Source organism: Pristiophorus japonicus, chromosome 9, assembly GCF_044704955.1.
Source record: "Pristiophorus japonicus isolate sPriJap1 chromosome 9, sPriJap1.hap1, whole genome shotgun sequence".
NCBI lineage: Eukaryota > Metazoa > Chordata > Chondrichthyes > Pristiophoridae > Pristiophorus > Pristiophorus japonicus.
The window spans coordinates 149,687,671-149,710,858 of NC_091985.1; the positions used below are offsets into that span (position 1 = coordinate 149,687,671).

Here is a 23,188-nt window from a genome sequence, read left to right on the forward strand (position 1 = left end):
ATTTCTTAAAGTTATTAATTTTTGTTTGCTTCCTACCTGGTACATCTGCATGCTTAACATCTATGTAGTTATCATGTGCAGTAAGCCTAACTTTGAACTGATCGGCACTATCCTCGTGTTGAATTAGTTTCAATGCTTTCTGAAAGCATGCTCAATACCCTCTCTTTCCCTCCTTTCTTGAATAGCGGTATTATATTTGCTACCTTCCAATCCGCTGGGACTGTTCTAGAATCTAGGGAATTTTGAAAGATCAAAACCAATGCATCCACTATCTCTGCAGCCACCTCTTTTAGAACCCTAAGATGTAGGCCGTCAGGTCCAGGGGATTTGTCAGCTTTTAGTCCCATTAGTTTCTCTAGTACTTTTTCTCTAATATTAATTACATTAAGTTCCTCACCCTCATTGGACCCTTGGTTCCCCACTATTTTAAGTAAGCTTTTTGCGTCTTCTACTGTGAAAACAGATACAAAATATCTATGTTTCTGCCATTTCCTTATTCACCACAATAATTTCTCCTGCCTCAGTCTCTAAGGGACCAATATTTACTTTTGCTACTCTCTTCCTTTTTACATACTTGCAGAATCTCTTACAATCTGTTTTAATGGGATCAAGTTTCGGGCCGCGCCTAGAACGACGCAGCCCCGACATGGACGCCCGTTTTTCGCGCCTAAAAGCGTGACAAAAATGCAATTCTCGGGCTCCCTGCAGGTCCCTCGGAGATCGGCGCGGTGCGCAGACATCAGCGGGGGGTGGAGTCACAGAGTCGTGCCGATTCTGCAAGTGCAGGGGGGCGGGGCTAAGTCAAATGAGAGAACGTCGTGCCGGCAGTCCTGCGCGTGCGCGTTGGAGTGCGCGCGCACGCGCAGTAGCCCATAAACATTGGCACTCGGCCATTTTTAAAGGAATTTGAAGAAAAGTGCTGATTTGTCTCGTGGACCTCTGGAAAGGCTTGAGATTGAATTTTGGTGATTTTTTGGCACCTAGCAGCACTGTTGAAGAAATTACCTGCTGAAATCAGTGAGTGCTACTTTTCGTTGCTAAACTTCCAGAGCAGGTGATGCATAGGTGTATGCAAAATAAGGACTGTGTGTTTTGAAAAGTAAGAGTGTCAATTCAATACAGCAATGGAACAACGTCTACCAAGAACAAAGAATTTCTTTCATGAGGAAGTGCAGATATTAGTCAACGTCATTGAGTAGAGATGGCAGGAGCTAGATACCAGCAACAGAGGTCGCATAAAAGTGCCACCTAAAGAAATGAAGAAACGCTGGAACCAAGTTGCAGAAGATTACTGCACAGTGGTGTATACCAGGAGATCTGGAAGCCAGTGTAAAAAGAAATGGCATGACCTTGGTCAAGTAGTTAGTGCAAGTAATATTTTCATTTTTAAATATAATCGTAATTGTAATGGGACTATCTGTATTTCCCACCCTGCAGAAAGACGCACTCTGTAAAATGTTATATTTTACTCTTTGCAGAAGAAATTGGCCCACAACAAAAGGGAAGCAACTCGAACAGGAGGAGGCACACGCAATCTGCATCCACTGACACCCTTGGAACAGAGGGTAGTTGCTATGATGAGTCGTACATGAAGAAAAGCAATCGGTACAGCACAAGCTGGGCCTGCACGCGAGGAAGAGGGTAAGTCCTGAAAATGCATCGTGGCCCTTCAAATCAACCTGCTGACTGGCCTGCTATGTGAGAGTACTCATGCCACCCATCCTACCCCCTCTCTTGCTGTTAAACATTTGACTTTCTGATGTATTTTGCAGAACCTGATGATGATGATGATGATGTCAACCCTGAGGATCTTGAAGATCCAGAACAAAAACCAGTACAACCAGATGCGGATGATCCAGACTGGATGCTGGCGGCGATGACTGAAATGTCTACAGGAGAGAGCTTCCAAATTAATGTTTATGGGCCCCTATTAAGGGGCATCAGAGTTTCAACCTCTTGCATAGGTTCTGGTTCCACCTTCCATGGTTTTGATTCTGATGTTGCGGGTCCCAGTGGTGCTGGTGGTGTAATGCAGCTGTTTACAGCCAGTGCATCACCGTCCGAGCCTGCGCCTCTCACTCGCATAGGTTCTGGTTCCACCTTCCATGGTTTTGATTCCGACGTTGCGGGTCCCAGTGGTGCTGGTGATATCATGGAGCAGTTTACGTCCATTCACACACCATCCCAGCCCACGGCTCGCACTCGAGTGCTGCCGTCTGGAACACAGAGCGTCCCACCATCCCAGCCCGCGCCTCTCTATTTAGTACTGCCGTCTGGAACACAAAGCATCCCGCCGTCCGTGCCCGTGCCTCCCAGTGTAGTGGTGCCGCGAGGCAGACCCAGGCAGAGGAGAAGGAGATTGGAGACACGCTCTCCTGAGATGCAGCGTGCAACAGATGCGGCTCAGGTTGTGGCATTGGGTATGGAGACCAATGAGCTTACCCGATCACTCATCGGTAGTGTCAGTGCAGTGGGTGAAGAGGTGATGGTCCTGATGGGAGAAATAGGCACAGGCCGTCAGGGAGGGCATGCAAGTGTCGGCACAGGCCTTCATGGAGGTAGCTGCTGCAATAAGGGCACGCAGCCCCGCCAATCAAATGACACCCCCATGAAGAAGTGAACATTCACTGAAATGTGGATGAGAGATGGTTGCAGCCTTTCTTTGTTGTTTTTGTTCTTGTTCTTGATGTAGCTGTAGTAGTGTGATCTTAGGGTTTTTAAGTGATCGTATAGTGTAAATGCTCTCACTTTTGTAACTTATGTAATTTTGCACCTAAAAAGTGATCCTGAAGTCTGTGATCTTAAGAGTGTAAGATTTTTCACATTGAAATTGTTTTGTAACTTTACAAGTTTATAAGTGATCTTAAAGTTTTTAAGTGATCTTCAAGAGTCATATTAAAAAGTAAAGTTTGATACAACGAATATTTTATTACAGTGACGTTAACTTTTCATTAAAATATTTTTTCATTAAAACCAAATCATGTTCCATTAACACAACACAACGTAGGAACAACTCCAAAGAATAAACATGTCCATGCGCAACAGTGGTCGCAGAGCCCTCAGGCATCAGTAATTGAAGCGTTCTTGGATGAGCTGTTGGCGCAGGGCTCGAGCGATCGTTAAAGGAGCACGATGGACGGCTCTCCTCCGACCTCGTGCTCCGGCATCAGGCACTTGCATGCTTTCCTGATTGTCGTCATCATCCTCGTCCTGCTCTTCCAAATTACTATCATCAGGCACTGGCCCCTCTGGGTCTTCTGGTTCCACTACCAGCTCCTGCTGCCTCATGATGGCAAAGTTATGGAGCATGCAGCACACAACAGTGAAGTGACCGACAATCTGAGGAGAGTATTGCAGATGTCCTCCAGAATGGTCCAGGCATCGGAAATGCTGTTTCAATATGCCAATGGTCCTCTCAATGATGCTGCATGTCACAATGTGTGCCATGTTGTATTGACGGTCAGCTTCCATCCGTGTCATGCGTAGGGGCGTCATGAGCCAGGTAGTCAGGCCGTACCCTTTGTCTCCCAGTTGCCAGCTCTGCCCTTCTGGCTGCTGCTCAAACATGTCAGATATAACGCTGTCGCATAGGATGAACACATCATGGGTGCTGCCAGGGTATCTCGCATCGACTGACATGATGCGCTGCTTGTCGTCACAAACGAGCTGCACATTGATGGAGTGGAAACCTTTTCTATTCCTGTACTGCTCGGAATTCTCCACAGGTGCTCGCAAGGCTATGTGGGTACAATCAATGGATCATTTGTGCGGTCATTGGGAAATTGATGAAGTCATTCCTCCGCGCATACAGTGCAGCCGTGACCTGGTAAACACAGGCAGGTATTGCACGTTGAGAGATGGCGCACACATCTCCAGTTGTAGCCTGAGTTGTTACCTTCACTGCAACAGACAGGGCAGTTGGCGTTCTGCTTCTGGGCTGCAAATCTGCTCTCAGCATATCACAGATCCCAATGACAACTTCTCTGCAGAAACGCAGCCTTTTGACATAACCAGCCTTGCTCATGTCCCGGTACAAGTGCCTGGCTCGATATTGCCGATGTGGGTAAGGTCTCCTGCCCATCAGCCTACGGGCTATGACGTTCCTGGTGCGGTGAGCTCTAATCAATTCTCTCCTATGCAGTGAACTGCTGGCAAACCATTGCATAATCCATGGTCTTGACAATGCAGCACCCAATCTGCAATTACAAATTTAAGTTTCAAACTGGCCATCTGGCTGCCTCTTCCTCCTGGTGCTTTGCATGCCTACCCTGTCCCGTGGCCGAATGGCCTCAGCCTCCCTCGCAGCTCAAAGGCTGCTTCCTGTTTCTTCGGCTGCCGTCAGCCACTGACGCCGCTCCTGTCTCCTACATGGAAGGAAGGCCTGCGTGAAGCACCGCAGCTCGAAGGCTGCTTGCTGCCGTTGTTGTTGGGCTGCCGTCGAGTCACTGACGCCGCCCCTGCCTCCTACATGGAAGGCCTGCCTGAAGCACCGCAGCTCGAAGGCTGCTGCTGCTTCTCACAGGTAGGAATATTCAATATTTTGTATTTGCTTTGTTTATAATTTTGTATTCAGGATGACTCTTTATTTGTATAAGTAAGACTGTTGAATGCTTGTAGAATTGAATTATTTCCCTCCCCCCCGCACCCCCCACCCCCTCCGCGCTCCCTACGCCTGATTTGCAACCTACGCCTGATTTCTAAAGTGTAGGCAAGGTTTTTCTGAGTGTACAAAAATCTACACTTACGCCATTCTAAGTTAGTTTGGAGTAAGTTTTCACTGCCTAAACTTTCAAAACAGGCGTTAAGTGGCCGGACACTCCCCCTTTTGAAAAAAAAAATCTGTTCCAAAATGAAACTGTTCTAACTGACTAGAACTGGAGCAAACTAAATGCCAAGAATTGCAATTTCTAAGATACTCCATTCTAAATCAGTTGCTCCAAAAAAATAGGAGCAACTCAGGCCGAAACTTGACCCCTATATTTCTTGCTAGTTTTCTCTCATAGTCTATTTTTAACATTGCAAAGGGCAAGGGAAAAGCAAGAGAGTCGAGTAGGCAGCTGAGAAAGGAAAGTAAGCTCTAGGTTTAATGGGGAATAAATAAGGAGGTAGAAAGGTTGCGAGAGGTTAAACATGACAAAATGACAAAGAAGAAATTAAATAGGAAGGAAAAAAACAAAATAACCAAACCAAGAGAATCCAAATTGAAAAGTATGCACATTAACTCACAGGCAATTAAATGTGCCTGGGTGTAAAACTTTCAGGAAGAAAAGAGAAAGAGATAAAGGAATAGCTGCATTAATTAAGGACAACATCAGAGCACTGGAGCATCAGGATTTAAATAAAGAAGTGGTCCATACAGAATTATTTTGCATTGATATGAGGAGTGACAAGAGATCAATCATACTGCAGGGAATATATTATAGAACAGCTAAACAGTGGAAATAAAGTTGAGGATAAAATAGGCATACCAATTAGAGAAGTGACATTGACAATTGAGTTATAATTGGAGGAGATTTTAATTATTCAAAAATAGACTAGAGTAGGGGAAATTGTGGTGAGAAGGGGAAAGGTTTTGCAGAAGAGAAACATGCTGTAAAGTGTCTAATCGAAAGGGTTTTACAATATGTTCGGGTCTGTTTTCTCAGTCAATGGAGGGTATTTTTAACTTGCGGCAATAGTGTAAATGGGTGATATTGGATCGTTAAACAGCTTTCTCGAATTCCCTTTCCATTTGGAGAGGTGTATATAATTAGTGATAGATAACGATATTGCCATGCAGCAGGCAATGTGGATTTCTAAAAGGAAGGACATGCTTAGCTAACCTTAGCGGGTTCTTTGAGAAGAGAACAGAGAATAAATAAATGAATTGTTGCAGATCAAAACCCCTCTCTGTTTATTAGGTCATTCGTATTCTGAACTCCATTACAACTTTGGGTTCTGATACTATTCCTCAATGATGTGTTCCTTCAAATTTAACCCTGTCTTATAGTATACTTTCAGGATTCTACTTTCAATCTGCCTTTCTTTCTTCTTGGAAATGATTGCATTTTTCTTCTTTATATAGGAGCAATTTTATTATAAAAGGAGGAGATTAAGGGGTGATTTGATAGAAGTGTTTAAAATTATGAAGGGACTACAAGGGGGAACAGATCTAAGATGAAATCAACAAGATTTAGAACAGAAAGCAGAAGAAATCTTTTTTTTGGACAGAGGATTGTGGGGCTGTGGAATGCACAAGTTAGTGATTGAAGCAGAGACAGGTCAACATTTAGGAATATGCAAGGTAGGTGGTTGAAAGAAAGGAGAATAAGGGAATATGGGAATTGAGCGAGCATATGGGATTAGGACTACTGTTCATGTTACACAGGTTCTTTATAGCCAACAGAAAACCTAAGTATTTGATCCCATTGATCTGGGCTGGTTTTGAACTCAGGTCCCAAAGGCACCTAGGTATCAGAATATAACACAGAAACATAGAAAATAGATGCAGGAGTAGGCCATTCAGCCCTTCGAGCCTGCACCACCACTCAATAAGATCATGGCTGATCATTCCCTCAGTGCCCCGTTCCTGCTTTCTCTCCATACCCCTTGATCCCTTTAGCCGTAAGGGCCAAATCTAACTCCCTCTTGAATATATCTAACGAACTGGCATCAACAACTCTCTGTGGTAGAGAATTCCACAGGTTAACAACTCTCTGAGTGAAGAAGTTTCTCCTTATCTCGGCCCTAAATGACTTACCCCTTATCCTTAGATTGTGATCCCTGGTTCTGAACTTCCCCAACATCGGGAACATTCTTCCCGCATCTAACCTGTCCAGTCCCGTCAGAATTTTATATGTTTCTATGAGATCCCCTCTCATTCTTCTAAACTCCAGTGAATATAGGCCCAGTCGATCCAGTCTCTCCTCATAAGTCAGTCCTGCCATCCCGGGAATAAGTCTGGTGAACCTTCGCTGCACTCACTCAATAGTAAGAACATCCTTCCTCAGATTAGGAGACCAAAACTGAACACAATATTCCAGGTGTGGCCTCACCAAGGCCCTGTACAACTGCGTAAGACCTCCCTGCTCCTATACTCAAATCCCCTAGCTATGAAGGCCAACATGCCATTTGCCTTCTTCACCATCTGCTGTACCTGTATGCCAACTTTCAATGACTGATGTACCATGACAACCAGGTCTCATTGCATCTCTCCTTTTCCTAATCTGCTGCCATTCAGATAATAGTCTGCCTTCATGTTTTTGCCACGAAAGTGGATAACCTCATATTTATCCACATTTTACTGCATCTGCCATGTATTTGCCCACTCACCTAACCTGTCCAAGTCACCCTGCAGCCTCTTAGCATCCTCCTCACAGCGCACGCCGCCACCCAGCTTAGTGTCATCTGCAAACTTGGAGATATTACACTCAATTCCTTCATCTAAATCATTGATGTATATTGTAACTAGCTGGGGTCCCAGCATTGAGCCCTGCGGCACCCCACTAGTCACTGCCATTCTGAGAAGGACCCGTTTATCCCAACTTATAAGGTTACCTGCTACTTGACAAATGATGTCACATACTCCCATGCATTGAGCATTCAGGTGCTCAGGTTATGAAATACAAGGTGAGGAAGATTACACATTCAGAACATTCTATTGGCAATAATGATCTACAGACAGTAGTTTGTAGTATGATTTAAGATACAATAGCATTTATAATTAATTTCAAACATATATCTGGATGATGTGATGCTATTATGGAAAAGGCAAATGCCTCATCATCGTACATTCATTGGCAGCCAAGCATTACACCTATTACAGCAAGTTATGTAACCTAACAAAAGAGATGACACAATTTTTGACACAATTTCTATTCATATTACAACAGAAAACAGTCTAAGTTGGTCTTATTAAAGGTGGATGGCATTTATCAAGAAACTACCAAATAAAATTGAGAATGCAATTAAAATACAGTAAGTACATCAAATACAAGAATGTTACCTTCAAATTTGACTTTTGAAATGTATTCGAGTATTTACTTGGGTTATGGAAAATTATCAACGTCCTGTAAATAAATGAAAATTTAATGAGATGAGTTGTTAAAGTTGAACTCAAAAGGTCCAACAGACTTGTGTGCATTATACTTTTCATGTTGTACTTGGTAGCTTAAATGTAAAGCCAAAGTTCATATCACCATAAGTGATAGGTGTTGAAAGAAAGGAGAATAAGGGAATATGGGAATTGGGCGAGCATATGGGATTAGGACTACTGTGGTAGAAAATCACAACAGACATATTAGATTTAAACTATCAAACACATTTATTTCACAATAGAAGAACAAGCGTGTAACTAACAGCAGTGTAACACATATAGTTACAGTAGAAATTATATGGTCCAACCCTTTAAAAGGAAAATAATGTTAGTTTGAAAACCCTATGCTAAACTACTATTTTTCTGAATTAACATGTTATTTACAGAGCAAATATTTTCTTCTTATACTTCTCACCACTACAGGATCTAAATTAACTGTTGAAAGTTCCAAGCAGATTCTCTCAACTCAATTCCACTTAGCTCAACTGAAGACACATATATATTTACCAGTTGTGGCTTGGCTCTTTCCCCCAAGCCAGCAGTGTGAACCATTCACACAACATCTGAATCGCTCTAGGCAGGGACATGAAATGTAACTGCAGCTGGTTTTTAAACTCTTGTGCCTGGATTTTCCATTCAAGCCAACGCCAGTCCCACCCCTCTACTGCCTAACTCGAGCAGACGAGGCAGGAAATTTGTCAGGAGTTGCTCCACAGGCACCCTTGCTCTTCCTCCTCAATAACTGAAACTATAGGAATTTCCACCATAAGTTGCAGGCAATATAGAAACATAGAAAATAGCTGCAGGAGTAGGCCATTCGGCCCTTCTAGCCTGCACCGCCATTCAATGAGTTCATGGCTGAACATGCAGATTCAGTACCCTCTTCCTGCTTTCTCGCCATACCCCTTGATCCCCCTAGTAGTAAGGACTTCATCTAACTCCCTTTTGAATATATTTAGTGAATTGGCCTCAACAACTTTCTGTGGTAGAGAATTCCACAGGTTCACCACTCTCTGGGTGAAGAAGTTTCTCCTCATCTCGGTCCTAAATGGCTTCCCTCTTAACCTTAGACTGTGACCCCTGGTTCTGCACTTCCCCAACATTGGGAACATTCTTCCTGCATCCAACCTGTCTAAACCCGTCAGAATTTTAAACGTTTCGATGAGGTCCCCTCTCATTCTTCTGAACTCCAGTGAATACAAGCCCAGTTGATCCAGTCTTTCTTGATAGGTCAGTCCCGCCATCCCGGGAATCAGTCTGGTGAACCTTCGCTGCACTCCCTCAATAGCAAGAATGTCCTTCCTCAAGTTAGGAGACCAAAACTGTACACAATACTCCAGGTGTGGCCTCACCAAGGCCCTGTACAACTGTAGCAACACCTCCCTGCCCCTGTACTCAAATCCCCTCGCTATGAAGGCCAACATGCCATTTGCTTTCTTAACCGCCTGCTGTACCTGCATGCCAACCTTCAATGACTGATGTACCATGACACCCAGGTCTCGTTGCACCTCTCCTTTTCCTAATCTGTCACCATTCAGATAATAGTCTGTCTCTCTGTTTTTACCACCAAAGTGGATAACCTCACATTTATCCACATTATACTTCATCTGCCATGCATTTGCCCACTCACCTAACCTATCCAAGTCACTCTGCAGCCTCATAGTATCCTCCTCGCAGCTCACACTGCCACCCAACTTAGTGTCATCCGCAAATTTGGAGATACTACATTTAATCCCCTCGTCTAAATCATTAATGTACAGTGTAAACAGCTGAGGCCCCAGCACAGAACCTTGCGGTACCCCACTAGTCACTGCCTGCCATTCTGAAAAGTACCCATTTACTCCTACTCTTTGCTTCCTGTCTGACAACCAGTTCTCAATCCATGTCAGCACACTACCCCCAATCCCATGTGCTTTAACTCTGCACATTAATCTCTTGTGTGGGACCTTGTCGAAAGCCTTCTGAAAGTCCAAATATACCACATCAACTGGTTCTCCCTTGTCCACTCGACTGGAAACATCCTCAAAAAATTCCAGAAGATTTGTCAAGCATGATTTCCCTTTCACAAATCCATGCTGACTTGGACCTATCATGTCACCTCTTTCCAAATGTGCTGCTATGACATCCTTAATAATTGATTCCATCATTTTACCCACTACTGAGGTCAGGCTGACCGGTCTATAATTCCCTGTTTTCTCGCTCCCTCCTTTTTTAAAAAGTGGGGTTACATTGGCTACCCTCTACTCGATAGGAACTGATCCAGAGTCAATGGAATGTTGGAAAATGACTGTCAATGCATCCGCTATTTCCAAGGCCACCTCCTTAAGTACTCTGGGATGCAGTCCATCAGGCCCTGGGGATTTATCGGCCTTCAATCCCATCAATTTCCCCAACACAATTTCCTGACTAATAAGGATTTCCCTCAGTTCCTCCTCCTTACTAGACCCTCTGACCCCTTTTATATCCGGAAGGTTGTTTGTGTCCTCCTTAGTGAATACCGAACCAAAGTACTTGTTCAATTGGTCCGCCATTTCTTTGTTCCCCGTTATGACTTCCCCTGATTCTGACTGCAGGGGACCTACGTTTGTCTTTACTAACCTTTTTCTCTTTATATATCTATGGAAACTTTTGCAATCCGTCTTAATATTCCCTGCAAGCTTCTTCTCGTACTCCATTTTCCCTGCCCTAATCAAACCCTTTGTCCTCCTCTGCTGAGTTCTAAATTCCTCCCAGTCCCCGGGTTCGCTTCTATTTCTGGCCAATTTGTATGCCACTTCCTTGGCTTTAATACTATCCCTGATTTCCCTTGATAGCCACGGTTGAGCCACCTTCTCTTTTTTATTTTTACGCCAGACAGGAATGTACAATTGTTGTAGTTCATCCATGCGGTCTCTAAATGTCTGCCATTGCCCATCCACATTCAACCCCTTAAGTATCATTCGCCAATCTATCCTAGCCAATTTACGCCTCATACCTTCAAAGTTACCCTTCTTTAAGTTCTGGACCATGGTCTCTGAATTAACTGTTTCATTCTCCATCCTAATGCAGAATTCCACCATATTATGGTCACTCTTCCCCAAGGGGCCTCGCACAACGAGATTGCTAATTAATCCTCTCGCATTACACAACACCCAGTCTAAGATGGCCTCCCCCCTCGTTGGTTCCTCGACATATTGGTCTAGAAAACCATCCCTTATGCACTCCAGGAAATCCTCCTCTACCGTATTGCTTCCAGTTTGGTTAGCTCAATCTATGTGCATATTAAAGTCACCCATTATAACTGCTGCACCTTTATTGCATGCACCCCTAATACATAATACAATATATAATACACCTGTCCATATATGGGCGGGTGTATCATTATGCTATGCAAATAAGGAAATACATAATCTGACATGTTTGTCAGCCGTGGCTCAGTTGGTAGCACTCTGGCCTCTGAGTCAGAAGGTTGTGGGTTCAAGCCAGAAACTTGAGCACAAAATCTTGGCTGACACTCCCAGTGCAGTACTGAGGAGGTGCCATCTTTTGGATGAGATGATAAACTGAGGCCCTGTCTGCCCTCTCAGGTGGACATAAAAGATCCCATGGCACTATTTTGAAGAGAGCAGGGGAGTTCCCCTTGGTGTCCTGGTCAATATTTGTCCCTTGAATGTTCAACTTGTATCGAACCTTTGTTAGACCACACTTGGATTACTGTGCACAGTCAGGTCTCCATAAAAGGGATATAGAGGCACTGGAGAAAAAAAGATTTACAAGGACGATACCAGAACTGAGAGGTTATACCTATCTAAAGATTGGACAGGCTGGGGCTCTTTCCTCTAGAAAAGGGGTGATCTGATAGAGGTCTTTAAGGCTATGAAAATGTTTTATAGGATAGATGTAGAGAAGATGTTTCCAATTGTGGGAGAAATGAAAACTAGTGTCCATAAATATAAGATAGTCACTAATAAATCAATTACGGAATTCAAGAGAAACTTCTTTACCCAAAGAGTGGTTAAAATGTGGACCTCTCTACCACATGGAGTAGTTCAGGTGAATAGCATAGATGCATTTAAGGGGAAGCTAGATAAACACATATAGGAGAAAGGAATAGAAGGTTATGCAGATTGGGTTAAATGAAGAGAGATGGGAAGAGGCTTGTGTGGAGCATAAACATCAGCATAGACTAGTTGAGCAGAATGGCCTGTTTTTGTGCTGTATATTCCATGTAATTCTATACAAAGTTTGTAGGTTCAAGTCCCACTCCAGAGACTTGAATACAAAAATCCAGACTCCAGTGCAGAACTGAGGGAGTGCTGCACTGTTGGAGGTGTCATCCTTCGAATGAGGTGCTAAACCGAGGCCCCGTCTGCCCTCTCAGGTGGACTCAAAAGATCAATTGGCATTATTTAGAATAAGAGCAGGGGACTACTCCCCACTGCCCTGGGTCAATATTTATCCCTCAGCCAACATCACTAAAAACAGATGATCTTGTCATTATCATGTTGGCATTTGTCAGACCACGTTGTGTGGAAATTGGCCACCGCATTTCCTACATTACAACAGTGACTACACTTCACAAGTACTTAATTGGCTGCAAAGCGCTTTAAGACATCCTGAAGTTGTGAAAGGCTCTATGTAAATGAAAGGCTTTCTCCCCTCGTCCCCCATATGGCTGGCAGGAACTGGAGATTTCCCAGCATGAAGCTGGCGAGCACTTGCTGAGTTGCATCCATAGTGATGAAGGCATTTACCGGCCCCATGCAAATGCCGTGCCCTCCCACTGACCACAAACTTCAGCAGGGTCCGTGATGGAGAGCTCCAGCGGGCACGATCCCAACATAACCGCTGGGATCAGGGCCTATGGGTTTGGTCGCCGATGATTTTTACTTAAATTACGTTAACGTTTTTAAACACTGATGAATGAATAGTTATGTGCAAGAAGTAGATGGATTTAATGTTGTAACTACTGAAACAGGATAATAATGGCTTGCCTTACTGGAAACACTTGTAAAAGTCTTCAGCATCGATCCATTCTTCCACACAAAAATTCTTCTGTTCTACTGTGGTACTAATGTCGGAGGTAAGGTCCAAATTCAATATCAGGCCGGACATCAGTGACACATGCTGGCTAACTATGGGCGTGCTGTCATTGCTACCTGAAACACATAAAGTGTGATCATTAAATAAAGAAAAGAACTTGCAGAAATATGCCTCCTTATAATGCCACAAAGAACCTCCCAACCAATGAATTACTTTTGCAGTGCAGTACAGCAAGCTCACTGAAACAGTAATGGAGATGAATGGTGTTGAGGGAGGAATGTTGGTGAGGCCACTGGGAGAACTTGCTGCTCTTCTTTGAAATACTAACATGAGAGGTCTCACATCTACCTGAACTGGTAGGCAGGGCATCGGTTTAATATCTCATCCCAGAGACATCGCCTCTTGACAATGCAGCACTCCCTCCATAATGTGCTGGAGTGTCAGCGAAGCTAATCTGCTGAAGTCTCTGGAGTGAGATTTGAAACCACGACCTACTGCTTCAGCCAAGCGTTCTATGAATTAAGCTGACATTGTAGCATTAAAGAAAGACGTGTTGATTTCAAGTGCTATCATGGACTAACTGCTAGCCTGAAGTAGCAGCTTTAGGACCAGACACCAACTTTTGAGACAAATCTGGCTTGGAAATTGGCATGTATTGCATCCGTTTTCAGGCAGTGGGGCAGCTTAGGTCCAATTTGTGTGGATCTTGGGTGCACTGCGAAGTTCATGGAGCTCATTAATTAGGATCTTTCAGGCACCTCCTAAGGTAGAGGGCCCCGAGCATATGTTAACTAGGGGTTTAACGCCTGTTGAAGGAGCCCATGTACAATTGTTACCAATGAACGGGGCAGCCAATAGACTGGCTCCGCTCAGGATTCTTCAGCAGCTCCTGCTGCTGCCAACTACAGGTTATGATTTAAAAAAATTTTTTAAATAATAACCTTTCTGTAAAGCCAGGAGGAGCAGGTGTGCTCCCACCAGACTCCACAGACCTAAAAAATCTATCACCACTGTAATGGATCTGGGGATAAAAAAAAAGTGCTCAACTGGAATGACTCTGAGGCATCGAAGTTCAGGGCAATGGTGACCTTCAGTTACTCCCAATACCTTGCCGATAGTGGATTGCATCTGTAGGTCTTTGTTTAGCCGAAGGCACAGCTTGGTCATAAGCCCCTTATCTTAGCCTCAACCCCCACACTGCCATTCCCAGGTAGCTCTGCTTCCGTTGCTCTGGGCAATGCATCGGTTAGTGGCAGGCCATGACAGAAGGCTTCAGCAGTGGTTCAGTGGCAGCATCTTGCCTCTGTGTCAGAAGGTTGCGGATTCAAACTCCACTCAAGAGGCTTAAACAAAAATCTAGGCTGACACTCTCAGTGCAGTACTGAGGGAGTGCTGCACTGTCGGAGATGCCGTCTTTCGGATAAGAAATTATACCGAGACCTCATCTGCTCTCTTAGAGAAACATAAAAAATTCCATGTCACTATTTCGAAGAAACCATCATCACTTAAAAAAAGCACATTATCTAGCTGTCCGTGGGACTGTGCCATGCACAAATTGGCTGCCGCGTTTCCTACATTACAACAGTGACTACAGTGGCTAAGGATGTTATTTATATGGATTTCCAAAAGGCAATTGGCAAGGTTCCACAAATGCCACTGTTAACAAAAATTGTAAAAAGGAAACAGCAATAATCATGGGTGATTTTAACCTCCATATTGATTGGACAAATCAAACTGGTCAGGGTAGCCTTGAGGAAGAGTTCATAGAGTGCATAAGTGACGGGTGTTCCTTGAGCAGTATGTAACAAAACCACCCAGGGGGCAGGCTATCTTAGATCTGGTCCTGTGTAATGAGACAGGATTAATAAACAATCTCCTAGTAAAGGATCTCTTTGGAATGAGTGATCATAGCATGATTGAATTACAAATTCAGATAGAGGACGAGAAAGTTGGATCTCAAACCAGCATACTAAGCTTAAATAAAGGCGACTACAAAGGTATGAGGGCAGAGTTGGCTAGGACGGTTGATGAACACTGGCGTACATTTAAGGAGCTATTTCATAACTCTCAAGAAAAATATATTCCAGTGAGGAGGAAAGGTTGTAAAAGAAAATATAGCCATCTGTGGCCAACTAAAGAAATAAAGGATGGTATCCAATTAAAAACAAGGGCATACAAAGTGGCCAAAACTAGTGGGAGGACAGAAGATTGGGAAGCTGTTAAAGCCAGCAAAGAATGACTAAGAAAATGATTAAGAAAGGGAAGATAGACTATGAAAGTAAACTAGCACAAAATATAAAAACAGATAGCAAGAGTTTCTACTGGTATATAAAAAGGAAAAGGCTAAAGTAAATGTTGGTCCTTTACAGGACGAGACCGGGGAATTAGTGATGGGGAATATGGAGATGGCAGAAACTCTGAACAAATATTTTGTATCTGTCTTTACGGTAGAGGACACTAAAAATAACCCAACAGTGGATAGTCAAGGGGCTATGGAGGCGGGGGGTGGGGGGGGGGGGGGGGGGTAGGTGGTACTCAGTAAGATAATGGGACTAAAGACAGATAAATCCCCTGGACCTGATGGCTTGCATCCTCGGGTCTTGAGAGAAGTAGCGGCAGGGATAATGGATGTATTGGTTGTAATTTACCAAAATTCCCTGGATTCTGGGGAAGACCCAGCAGATTGGAAAACTGCAAATGTAACACTCCCATTTAAAAAAGGAGACAGACAAAAAGCAGGAAACTATAGACCAGTTAGCCTAACATCTGTGGTTGGGAAAATGTTGGAGTCCATTATTAAAGAAGCAGCAGCAGGACATTTGGAAAAACATCATTCAGTCAGGCAGAATCAGCATGGATTTATGAGGGGAAGTCATGTTTGACAAATTTGCTAGAATTCTTTGAGAATGTAACGAACAGGGTGGATAAAGGGGAACCAGTGGATGTGGTGTATTTGGACTTCCAGAAGGCATTTGACAAGGTGCCACATAAAAGGTTACTGCACAAGATAAAAGCTCTCGGGATTGGGGGTAATATATTAGCATGGATAGAGGATTGGCTAACTAACAGAAAACAGAGAGTTGGGATAAATGGTTCATTCTCAGGTTGGCCCTCTGAGTTCCAGACCCCCACAACTCTGTGTGAAGAAGCCTCCCCTCAAATCCCCTCTGAACTTTCCACCAACCACCTTAAAACTATGCCCCCTCGTAATTGACCCCTCCATCAAGGGAAATAGGCCCTTGCTATCCACTATATCCAGGCCCCTCAAAATTTTGTACACCCCAATGGGGTCTCCTCTCAGCCGCCTCTGTTCCAATGAGAACAAACACAGCCTATCCAATTTGTCCCCATAGCTAAGATTCTTCATTCCAGCAGCATCCTAGTATTTACACCAACTCTACTGCAATCACGTCCTTCCTATAATATGGTGACCAGAACTGCACGCAGTACTCCAGCTGTGGCCTAACCAGAGTATTATACAATTTAAGCATAATCTCCCTGCTCTTGTATTCTATACCTCGGCCAATAAAGGCAAGCATTCCGTATGCCTTCTTAACTACCTTATCTACCTGGCCTGCTACTTTCAGGGATCTGTGGACAAGCACTTCAAGGTCCCTTTTAAGTGGCCTACCACTTAATGTGTCCTTATTAGCCCTCCCAAAGTGCATTACCTCACACTTCTCCGAATTAAATTCCATTTGTCACTGTTCTGCCCACCTGACCAGTAGATTGATATCCTCCTGCAGTCCATGACTTTCCTCTTCATTATCAACCACACAGCCAATTTTGGTTTTATCTGCAAACTTATTAATCATACTCCCTATATTCAAATCTAGATCATTGATGTATACCACAAAAATCAAGGGACCCAGTGCTGAGCCCAGCGGAATCCCACTGGAAACATCCTTCCAGTCACCAAAACATCCATCAACCATTACCCTTTGCTTCCTACCTCTGAGCCAATTTTGGCTTCACTGCAGCGCGAGCATGTTGGTGACTGCGACAAAGTGGAACTGGGCGACTACATTAGACATAGAAACATAGAAAATAGGTGCAGGAGTAGGCCATTCGGCCCTTCGAGCCTGCACCGCCATTCAATAAAATCATGGCTGATCATTCCCTCAGTATCCCTTTCCTGCTTTCTCTCCATACCCCTTGATCCCCTTAGCCGTAAGGGCCATATCTAACTCCCTCTTGAATATATCCAATGAACTGGCATCAACAACTCTCTGCGGCAGGGAATTCCACAGGTTAACAACTCTCTGAGTGAAGAAGTTTCTCCTCATCTCAGTCCTAAATGGCCTACCCCTTATCCTAAGACTATGTCCCCTGGTTCTGGACTTCCCCAACATCGGGAACATTCTTCCCGCATCTAATCTGTCCAGTCCCGTCAGAATCTTATAAGTTTCTATGGGATCCCCTCTAATCCTTCTAAACTCCAGTGAATAAAGGCCCAGTTGATCCAGTCTCTCCTCATATGACAGCCCAGCCATCCCTGGAATCATTCTGGTGAACCTTCGCTGCACTCCCTCAATAGCAAGAACGTCCTTCCTCAGATTAGGGGACCAAAACTGAACACAATATTCCAGGTGAGGCCTCACTCAGGCCCTGTACAACTGCAGTAAGACCTCCCTGCTCCTATACTCAAATCCCCGAGCTATGAAGGCCAACATACCATTTGCCTTTTTCACCGCCTGCTGTACCTGCATGCCCACTTTCAGTGACTGATGAACTATGACATCCAGGTCTTGTTGCACCTCCCTTTTCCTAATCTGCCGCCATCCAGATAATATTCTGCCTTCGTGTTTTTGCCCCCAAAATGGATAACCTCACATTTATCCATATTATACTGCATCTGTCATGCATTTGCCCACTCACCTAACCTGTCCAAGTCACCCTGCTGCCTCTTAGCGTCCTCCTCACAGCTCACACCGCCACCTAGTTTAGTGTCATCTGCAAACTTGGAGATATTACACTCAATTCCTTCATCTAAATCGTTAATGTATATTGTGAAGAGCTGAGGTCCCAGCACTGAGCTCTGCGGCACTCCACTAGTCACTGCCTGCCATTCTGAAAAGGACCCGTTTATCCCGACTCTCTGCTTCCTGTCTGCCAACCAGTTCTCTATCCACATCAGTACATCAGGTCGGCGGGGGAGGGGGGGGAGTCGCGGAGGTCGGGGGGGGGGGGGTGGGGGAGTCGCGGAGGTCGCATCGGTGGGGGGGGGAGTCACAGAAGTCGGGTCGGGGGGGAGTCGTGGAGGTCGGGTCGGGGGGGGAGTCGCGGAAGTCAGGTCGGGGGGGAGTCGCGGAGGTCGTGTCGGGGGGGGAGTCGCGGAGGTCGGGTCGGGGGGGGAGTCGCGCAGGTCGGGTCGCGGGGGGAGTCACGGAGGTCGGGTCGGGTTGCGGGGGGGGGGTGGTGTCACGGAGGTCAGGTCGCCGGGGGGGGGGGGGGGGGGGGTGCTGGGTCAGGGAGGGGAGAGCGGAGGTCGGATCGGGGGGGGGGGGGGAAGAGAGAGAGCGGGAGTCAAGTCCAGTCGGGAGGGTGCTGGCCATGGGAGGTGAGCCTTATCCACACAGCCCCAGTGAGGACATTCGGCCAGGGCTAGGGGCTGCGTGCTTCGGTCTCCTTCCACAGTTTTAGGCGCCTGGAGCTACTGCACATGCGCGCCCACTGTAGCACGCATGTGCAGAGGTCCCGGCACTGTTTTCAGCGCAGGGAAATGGCTCCGCCCCCCACAGCTCATGCTGCACCGCGCCCAGCTGCAGAGGACCTGCAGGGAGCCGGAGAATAGGTGAGTTTTTTTTAGGCGCACTTTGTGGCGCGAAAAACGGGTGTCCAAGTCCGGGCTGCGCTGTTTTAGGCGCGGCCCGAAACTTTTGCCCTCAGTAACTAGTGAGGTGCCACAGGGATCAGTGCTGGGACCCCAACTACTTACAATCTGTATTAACGACTTGGTGGAAGGGACTGAGTGTAACATAGTCAAGTTTGCCGATGAGACAAAGATGGGAGGAAAAGCAATATGTGAGGAGGGCACACAAAATCTGCAAATGGACATAGACAGGCTCAGCGAGTAGGTAAAAATTTGGCAGGTGGAGTATAATGTTGGAAAGTGTGAGGTCATGCACTTTGGCAGAAAAAAATCAAAGAGCAAGTTATTATTTAAATGGAGAAAGATTGCAAAGTGCTGCAGTACAGCGGACCTGGGTGTACTTGTGCATGAAACACAAAAGGTTAGTATGCAGGTACAGCAAGTGATCAGGAAGGCCAATGGAATCTTGGCCTTTATTGCAATGGTTATATCAGTAACCCCACTGGTTACTGATTGCCAACCCGAGAATGAACCATTTATCCCTACTCTTTCTTTTTTATTCGTTAGCCAATCCTCTAACCATGCTAATATATTATACCCAAACCCGTGATCTTTTATCTTGTACAGTAACCTTTTATGTGGCACCTTTTCAAATGCCTTCTGGAAGTCCAAATACACTACATCTACTGGTTCCCCTTTATTCACCCTGTTCGTTACATAAGAACATAAGAAATAGGAACTGGAGTAGGCAATACGGCCCCTCGGGCCTGCTCCGCCATTCACTAAGATCATGGCTGATCTGATCATGGACTCAGCTCCACTTCCCCACCCGCTCACCATAACCCCTTATCATTTAAGAAACTGCCTATTTCTGTCTTAAATTTATTCAATGTTCCAGCTTCCACAGCTCTCTGAGGCAGCGAATTCCACAGATTTACAACTCTGAGAGAAGAAATTTCTCCTCATCTCTGTTTTAAATGGGCGGCCACTTATTCTAAGATCGTGCCCCTTAGTCCCCATCAGTGGAAACATCCTCTCTACATCCACCTTATCAAGCCCCTTCCAAAGCAAGTATATCCTTTCGTAAATATGGAAACCAAAACTGCACGCAGCATTCCAGATGTGGCCTCACCAATACCTTATATAGCTGTAGTAAGACTTCCCTGCTTTTATACTCCATTCCCTTTGCAATAAAGGCCAAGATACCATTGGCCTTCCTAATCACTTGCTGTACCTGCATACTATCCTTTTGTGTTTCATGCACAAGTATCCCCAGGTCCCACTGTACTGCGACACTTTGCAATCTTTCTTCATTTAAATAATAACAGGCTCTCTGATTTTTTTCTGCCAAAGTGCATAACCTCACACTTTCCAACATTATACTCCATCTGCCAAATTTCTGCCTACTCATTTAACCTGTCCTTTTGCAGATTTTTTGTGTCCTCCTCACACATTGCTTTTCCTCCCATCTTTGTATCGTCAGCAAACTTGGTTACGTTACACTCAGTCTCTTATTCCAAGTCGTTAATATAGATTACATCCTCAAAGAATTCTAGCAAATTTCTCAAACATGACTTCCCCTTCATAAATCCATGCTGACACTGCCTGACCAAATTTTGTTTTTTCAAATGTCCTGCTACTGCTTCTTTAATAATGGACTCCAACATCTTCCCTATCAGAGATGTTAGGCTAACTGGTCTATAGTTTCTTGCTTTTTGTCTATCTCCTTTTTTTAAATAGGGGCGTTATATTTGCAGTTTTCCAGTCTGCTGGGACCTCCCCAGGATCCAGGGAATTTTGGTAAATTACAACCAATGCATCCACTATCCCTGCCGCTACTTCTCTCAAGACCCAAGAATGCAAGCCATCAGGTCCAGGGGATTTATCCACCTTTAGTCCCATTATCTTGCTGAGTACCACCTCCTTAGTGATTGTGATTGTGTTAAATTTTCCCCCGATAGCCCCTTGACTATCCGCTGTTGGAATATTATTAGTTTCCTCTACTGCAAAGACTGATACAAAATATTTGTTCAGAGTTTCTGCCATCTCCTTGTTCCCCATTACTAATTTCCTGGTCTCATCCTCCAAGGGACCAACATTTATTCTAGTCACTCTTTTCCTTTTTATATACCTATAGAAACTCTTGCTATCTGTTTTTATATTTTGTGCTAGTTTACTTTCATAATGTGTCTTCCCTTTCTTAATTATTTTTTTAGTCATTCTTTGTTGGCGTTTAAATGCTTCCCAATCTTTTGTCTCCTCCTAGTTTTGGCCAGATTGTACACCCTTGTTTTTAATTGGATACTGTCATTTATTTCTTTAGTTAGCCATGGATAGCTATCTTTTCTCTTACGCCCTTTCCTCATCACTGGAATATATTTTTCTTGAGAGTTGTGAAATATCTCCTTAAATGTACACCACTGTTCATCAACTGTCCTACACTTGAATCTATTTTTCCAGTCCACTTTACCCAACTCAGCCCTCATACCTTCATAGTCTCCTTCATTTAAGCTTAGTATGCTGGTTAAAGATCCAACTTTCTTGCCCTCAATGAATTTGAAACTCAATCATGCTATGATCACTCATTCCAAGGGGATCCTTTACTAGGAGATTGTTTATTAATCCTGTCTCATTACACAGGTCCAGATCTAAGATAGCCTGTCCCTGGTTAGTTCCGTTACATACTGCTCAAGGAACCCGTCCCTTTTGCACTCTATGAACTCTTCCTCAAGGCGACCCTGACCAATTTGATTTGTCCATTCAATATGGAGGTTAGAATCACCCATGACTATTGCTGTTCCCTTTTTACAAGCCCCCACTATTTTCTGGTTTATGCTCCGGCGAACAGAGTTGCTACTGCTAGGGGGCCTATAGACTACACCCACCAGTGACTTTTTCCCTTTATTATTCCTTATCTCCACCCAAATTGTTTCAACATCCTGATCATTTGAGCCAATATCGTTTCTCTCTATTGCATCCTTTATCAATAGAGCTATCCCACCCCCCCCTTTCCTTTCTGTCTGTCCTTCCGGGTCGTCAAATATCCCTGAATATTTAATTCCCAGTCCTGGTCACCTTGCAACCAAGACTCTGTAATGGCTATCAGATCATACCCATTTGTCTTAATTTGTGCCGTCAATTCAGCTATTTTGTTACAAATGCTACGTGCATTTAGACATCGTGCCTTGAAATTTGTTTTTTTTACCCTTTTTTCCTGCTTGTTTCCTCTCTCCTTCAAACTCACTTTCTTTATTTTTGCTTTCTAGTTCCAGCTTTACTAATGTAATGTCTGGAGCTCCAAATTGTGGATTCCTGTGTTACTATCAGCTAGTGCTGTTTAATAAAGAGCGGGTCACCTGACCAGCTCAGAAGATTCCAGAACCTGCAGCCATCTTACAGGTTGTGTGTTGTGTGCTTCCCTGAAGATATTACATTTGACGACAGGAATGGGATGTCATCGGATAATACAAAGCTGAAATTTTTGTTAGTGAAAGATTCAGCCAGCCGACAGAGAGACTTTGAGAGCTTCTCTGTTTTCGGAAACAGCTACAAATCCGAGATAAATCACGAGCACACTTGGTTAAACTGCCAGAGTCAAAGTGGCTGCCCCTATCGGAGTAAAAGGGCATTTGGGGGCATTTCATCGCGACCGTGAAAGTTTCAGAGTGTATGTAGATCGGCTGGAAATGTTTTTCACTGCAAATATCATCGAAATTCCCACTAATGAAGATAATAACCGGGCAGTGTTGGAACGAAAAAGAGCTATATTCTTAACTGAGACCGAGCCCGAGTTGTATGAAACGCTGATAAATTTGCTTGTACCTGACAAGCCAAAGAATATAACGCTGAAACAGATTCGAACTAAGCTAGAACAACATTATAGCCCTGTTCCATTAGAAATTGCTGAAAGTTATCATTTCGGAATACGAAATCAGAAGGCCAAAGAAAATATCAGTGAGTACATTGCAGCATTAAAAAAGTTATCTATTCACTGTAATTTCAGAGATTTTCAGAATCGAGCACTGCGAGACCGCTTTGTTTGTGGGATGAAAAATGATGCGATCAGAAGAAAGTTATTGGCAAGGCCTAACTTGACTTTTGATTTAGCTTGTCAGATAGCTAGGTCGATGAGCATGGCCGACCAATATTCCCAAGAATTTCATACTAATTTCAGTCATCAGACAACCGAGGTGAATCGCCTGCAGGTTCAAAGTAAAAGAAGGTGGGGCCCCAAAGTCTCAGAAACTGGAAATGGGAACAGAGCAATGACATCCTGCTAT

At 44.4% G+C, this 23,188-nt stretch overlaps 1 protein-coding gene across 7 annotated transcripts in view; it reads right to left on the minus strand.

The window, feature by feature from the left end:
* Window positions 1-23,188, minus strand: part of adgb (androglobin) — a 513,562-nt gene that overhangs the window by 214,950 nt on the left and 275,424 nt on the right. For all 7 annotated transcript variants that reach the window (XM_070889961.1, XM_070889958.1, XM_070889959.1 and 4 more), the window contains 2 exons: window positions 13,053-13,212; window positions 7,985-8,048 (listed from right to left, as the gene is read on the minus strand). In XM_070889961.1, coding sequence (XP_070746062.1) covers window positions 7,985-8,048; window positions 13,053-13,212 — 224 coding nt within the window. The remainder of the gene's footprint in view (window positions 1-7,984; window positions 8,049-13,052; window positions 13,213-23,188) is intronic.